The sequence below is a fragment of the Dendrobates tinctorius genome, unplaced genomic scaffold, assembly GCF_039654945.1.
Source record: "Dendrobates tinctorius isolate UK_male_01 unplaced genomic scaffold, ASM3965494v1 ptg000199l, whole genome shotgun sequence".
Lineage (NCBI taxonomy): Eukaryota > Metazoa > Chordata > Amphibia > Anura > Dendrobatidae > Dendrobates > Dendrobates tinctorius.
Window position 1 is genome coordinate 822,773 of NW_027361866.1, and position 6,000 is coordinate 828,772.

A 6,000-nucleotide genomic window follows, 5' to 3' on the forward strand; every position below is an offset into this window, starting at 1 on the left:
AAGACATTGTCTTACCCTCGTTTTGCCCGGCACCGGTGCATAGGGTAGAAAAGGCATTGCACACCCTGGATCTGGTAAGAGCCCTTAGGAGATATGTGACAAGGACAGCGCCATTCCGCCAGACAGACTCTCTATTCGTGATTCCAGAAGGGCGGCGGAAGGGACTCGCTGCGTCCAGAGCGACTTTGGCCAGATGGGTTCGTCTGACAGTCCAAGAATCATATCAAATCAGTGGCACGCCGGTTCCGGCAGGGATCAGGGCACACTCGGCTCGAGCAGTGGGTGCCTCATGGGCACTGCGACACCAGGCTTCAGCGGAACAGGTGTGCAAAGCAGCTACCTGGTCCAGTTTGCATACGTTTGTCAAACATTATAACGTACATACCCAGGCATCCTCGGATGCAAGCCTGGGAAGAAAGATTCTCCAGGCAGCAGTTGCGCACCTCTAATCAGGGGCGCAAAATAGCATGGATTGGGTGAGCTAAGATCCCGCCCAGGGACTGCTTTAGAACGTCCCACAGTCTCTGTGTCCCCCAATGAGACGAAGGAGAAACATGGATTTTTGTGAGTACTCACCGTAAAATCCTTTTCTCCGAGACGCTCATTGGGGGACACAGCACCCACCCTATTAGCCAGTTGGCATCTGTTTATTTTGAATTATATAAATCCTTATGTAAGGATCAGGGTGGTCCCTTTTTCAGACGTATAATTTCTTGCCTGAGTTTAAGGCGCGTTCTCCTACTGCTTATGCACTAAACTGAGTTACGCCCGGTCTGGGGGCGAGGGTGTATGCGGCGGAGGAGGAGCTAACTCTTTTTTTGTATACTTAGTGTCAGCCTCCAGATGGCAGAAGCACACACCCACAGTCTCTGTGTCCCCCAATGAGCGTCTCGGAGAAAAGGATTTTACGGTGAGTACTCACAAAAATCCATGTTTTGTGACTAAAAAGTTAAATGTTCATTTTTTCCTTCCACGTTGCTTCTGCTCCTGTGAAGCACCTGAAGGGTTAATAATCTTCTTGAATGTAGTTTTGAGTAGCTTCAGGGGTGCAGTTTTTAGAATGGTGTCAATTTTGGGTATTTTCTGCCATATAGACCCCTCAAAGTGACTTCAAATGTGAGGTGGTCCCTAAAAAAAAAATGGTTTTGTTGTAAAAATTAGAAATCGCCTGTCAAATTTTAACCCTTATAACTTCCTAACAAAAAAAAATGTTGTTTCCCAAATTGTGCTGATGTAAAGTAGACATGTGGGAAATGTTATTTAGTAACTATTTTGTGTCACATATTTCTCTGTTTTAAGGGCATACAAATTCAAAGTTTGAAAATTGCAAAATTTTCAAAATTTTTGCCATATTTCTGTTTTTTTCATAAATAAACGCAAGTTATAGCGAAAATTTTTTACCACTAAAGTGAAGTACAATATGTCACGAGAAAACATTCTCAGAATCGCCTAGATCCGTTGAAGCGTTCCAGAGTTATAACCTCATAAAGGGACAGTGGTCAGAATTGTAAAAATTGGCCCGGTCATGAACGTGCAAACCACCCTTGGGGGTGAAGGGGTTAATAGTTGAAAATGTCAGCGCAGCCTGGTCCTCCTGGACGTGGTAAACACCACTTGTCGATAATCCTCATACACACTGTTGCGCCCATCATTCCAATTGCTCAAAAATGGCCAGTTCATGCACACCCGTCACTGTAAATGAGAAAAAAACACTTTTTTGCTGCGTTCTTTTTTTGGTTAAAAAAAAAAAACCGTACGTGATCTCTAAATCAGTACGAAAATACCAAGCACTACAGTGTTTTTATAGATTTGTAGTATTTGTTTTGATTGTTTTTGTCTCCTTGCCATTCTTGTTGTGGCAATTTCTCATACTATGCACTTGTGTATAGTATGAGATTCATGTTGTATTTTTCTTGTCTTTAATGAACCAAGTAAAAGAAAACCACAAAAATAAACACTTTTTTTCTTAAAAAAAAAAAAAAAAGTAGAACTTCTGCCCCGAAATGCAACTTAAAATGTTCTTTGAATACAGCCGGTCTTGTATTTCCATGATGCATGGACTGTGCTCGGATCAGAAGTCAGGGTCTGACCACCTGGAATCGGGACCTGAGCTAACTGCCTGGTAGGAGGCAGTTGGCTGAGGTCGGGACACCCAAAGGTTGGATGAAACTTGCCTAAGATTTCTATTCATAGCGGTGGGAATAAAACCCTTTGCAGTGCACGTGAAGATGTGAATTCTTTAGGTCTTCTTGGGAAGAAAAGAAAACAAAACAAACATGATCACAAAATGAAATCAAAGTTGAAAAATAAGCACAAAAGCCACGTAAAAACGTGCTAGAAAAATCCATGTCTAAAAAAACCTCACCGTTTGTGAATTTATTCTTTTGTTGGTGAGAACTTACATTTTGTCGAGCAAGAAAGGCATTTTTCAATTGTATTTTGGGGACCGAATAGAAAAAAAATAAAAAATTGTGAGTCCCCCACCTCTCCTCTGCTGTTATGCAAGTTAACTTTTATTCTGCGAGATAGTAGTAGGAATTTGGTACTGCCAAATAAGTGAAGGGTTTTTCTCACCTTTGAGTAGTTTTATTTTTTAATGGAAAATAATTATTTATGAGTAGCTGTGTCTAGAATCATAAGGTAAAGGTACATTATTATTATTTATATAGCACCATTAATTCCATGGTGCTGTACATTATTATGTCGTCTTGGAAAGGCAGGTGGGTGGAATGCTGAAACCCCCAACCCTTTGTTTTTTTTTTTCCGTTTTAGCTTAATTCTACAGGTCATTATGATTGTGGAATGATTATTATTATAATAGATGGTTGTCTGGTCCTTGGCTGCCATAGGAAAGTATCAGCCTGAATGTGTATGTGGGAAGGTGATGGGCTAGAAAATCACACTGTATGATTTTTACATACTGTAATTTGCATTTTATTGCATGAAATAAGTATTTGATACAACAGAAAAACAGAACTTAATATTTGCTATAGAAACCTTTGTTTCCAATTAGAGGTCAGACATTTCCTGTAGTTCTTGACCAAGTTTGCACACACTGCAGCAGGGATTTTGGCACACTCCTCCATACAGATCTACTCCAGATCCTTCAGGTTTTGGGGCGGTCGCTGGGCAACATTGAGTTTCAGCTCCTTCCAAAGATTTTCTATTGGGTTCAGGTCTGGAGACTGACTAGGCCACTCCAGGACCTTGAAATCCTTCTTACGGAGCCACTCTTTAGTTGCCCTGGCTGTTTCGGGACATTGTCATCCTTGAAGATCCAGCCATGACCCATCTTCAATGCTCTTACTGAGGGAAAGAGGTTGTTGGCCAAAATCTCACGATACATGACCCCATCCATCCTCGCTTCAATATGGCACAGTAGTCCTGTCCCCTTTGCAGAAGAGCACCCACAAAATGTTTTCCCCACCACACTTCATGATTGGGGTGAGGTTCTTGGGGTTGTACTCCTCCTTCCTCCTCCAAACACGGCGAGTGGCGTTGATACCAAAAAGTTCTGTTTTGGTCTCATTTGACCACATGACCTTCCCCCATGCCTCCTCTGGATCACCAGATGGTCATTGGCGAAATTCAAATGGGTTCTGGATTTGCAGGGGGACCTTGTGTGCCCGGCAGGATTTTAATCCATGATGGCGTAGTGTGTTACCAACGGTAATGTTTGAGACTGTGGTCCCAGCTCTCTTCAGGTCATTGGCCAGGTCCTCCTGTGTAGTTCTCTTCTGATTCCTAACCTTTCTCAGAAACATCCCCATGAGGTGAGATCTTGCATGGAGCCCCAGACCGAGGAAGACTGACAGTCATCTTGTGTTTCTTCCATTTTCTAATAAATGTGTCAACAGTTGTTTCCTTCTCACCAAGCTGCTTCCCTGGTGTCCTGTAACCCATCCTAGCCTTGTGCAGGTCTACAATTTAGTTCCTGGTGTCCTTAGACAACTCTTTGGTCTTGGCCATGATGAAGAGCTTGGAGTGTGATTGTGTGTGTGGACTAGAGTTGAGCGACTTTGGTCGGATCGGGTTTCGTGAAACCCGACAAACAAAATTTGAGTCGGATGAAACTGGTCTGACTAGGGCAAAAAAAGAGGGAGTTTCGTCCGAAACCCGACCCCAATGCAAGTCAATGGGAAATAAGTCGGCATTGAGTGGATGAATGTCATCCGCTCAATGCCGACTTTTATTCCCCATTGACTAGCATTGGGGTCAGGTTTCGGACCAAACTCCCTCTTTTTTTTTTTTACTCTAGTCGGACCAGTTTCATCCGACTCAAATTTTGTTTCAGTCGGGTTTCACAAAACCCGATCCGACCAAAGTCGCTCAACTCTAGCGTGGACAGGAGTCTTTTATACAGGTATTGAGTTCAAATTGGTTCAATTAATACAGGTAATGAGAGCAGAGTAGTAGGCTTCTTAAAGGGCATATCCATAACCAAAAATTTCTTGGTACTAGATATTTAGAGGAGTTTTTAATGTTATTTTTTTTTGTCTTTTCGATAGACATCCTTTTGAAATAATAGAAAATGAACCTTACTTCCCCGTCTGTGCCGTCATAACTGCGGTGGTGATGTCACACGTACAGCAAAGGCACCGCTGCTGCCAGTCACTAGGTTCAGCAGTCTTGTACAGACTACATTGGCATGGCTGCTAAGCCCATTGGTTTGCTGCCATGTTCACGTTGTGCAGTCGTGACCTCGCCGCTGCAGGCTTGTCTATAACCGCCAGGGCTGCGGGTGTGACTAAGACTAATTTATTTTCAGCTAAAGAATGTTAGACCTGTAAAATCCCTTAAACGCTTAATCTTGTGTAAATATAGAGTTGTAATTGTGATCAAATATCATTTGTTTCACGAGTTTGACTCCTATATAAATTGGTAATTTGACAGGCTGGTGCGAATATGATTGTGTCCGGGAGTGCCATTATGAAAAGTGAGGACCCGCGCTCCGTGATCAATCTCCTCCGCAACGCCTGCTGTGAAGCCGCGCAGAAGCGCTCGTTGGACCGATGAATCCAGTAATCCAGGCTGGAAACACAACCACACCACTATGAAGCCTTTCCTGATACAGAGCAGGCCTGGGACACCGACGAGGGTGGTGCCGAACTGCCCCCTGAAGCAATCTCTTTTCCAGTGAAGAATAACTATTTCTTCTCTCTTTCATACACATCATGGTTTCTCGCATACGCCAGAGAGAATGGTTTTCTGTTGAATGAAAGGTGTGTTTTCCCTCCAGAAAGCTAAAGTTGAGCGAAGTCTGTAAGCAAAAGATTGAGGCATTGGTACTTGAGTGTATGGAGATGTGCTCTCCACAAAGCATTGCCATGTCCATGAAAAGCCGTTACATGAGCTCATGCATCTGTTTTTTGATCCATCATAATTTTTTTTGTCACACATTCACCATACTGTATGTCATCTCTGTTGCACTGTTAGTCTTTTTCAGGAAGTTTAAAAACACGATAAGTGTAAATAAAGAGAAAAAAATATATAATGCAAAAAATGTTTTGAAGGGGTTTGTCCCGTTTTCATTGTGTCCTTCCATAATGCTGAACACTCAAGCAGAAGTAGAGCGGAATGGGAGATGGGCAGTTCAGGGGATTGGAGGCCGATTTTCAAAGTTGACATCTTGTCCTCTAGATAGAAAACTTTTGCTTGAACTGTGATGAACAGCATTTGGAGGAAGATTATTCACTTAGTAGTGATCAGTGACTACTAATTAACCTATCTGAAAGTGAGACAGTGTGTCCAGCATGATCTGCAGACTGTAGGCTCTTGGAATAAAGGGCCTGTTACACATAGTGATATCGCTCGCGCGCCATCGATTTTGTGACGCAGCAGCGATACCGCTACATGTAACACTCACCTCCGACTGCCCCCCCCCCCCGCTGGCTATCGCTGATCGCACGAGATCGGCCTGGTCCATTTCTCGTCGTCTGCTTCCTGCTGGTGCCGACGAGCGAGCCATGGATGCAGGCGGAAGACTGTCATCATCGCTGC

General features: G+C 43.3%; 1 protein-coding gene across 2 annotated transcripts in view; it reads left to right on the top strand.

Annotated features, from left to right (window-relative positions):
- The window catches only part of RPE (ribulose-5-phosphate-3-epimerase), a 55,921-nt gene extending 50,418 nt beyond the window's left edge, over nt 1–5,503 (top strand). For both annotated transcript variants that reach the window (XM_073553198.1, XM_073553199.1), the window contains exon 6: nt 4,894–5,503. In XM_073553198.1, the coding sequence (XP_073409299.1) occupies nt 4,894–5,016 (123 nt within the window). In that variant the 3' untranslated portion in view covers nt 5,017–5,503. The remainder of the gene's footprint in view (nt 1–4,893) is intronic.
- Nucleotides 5,504–6,000: the final 497 nt, after the last annotated feature.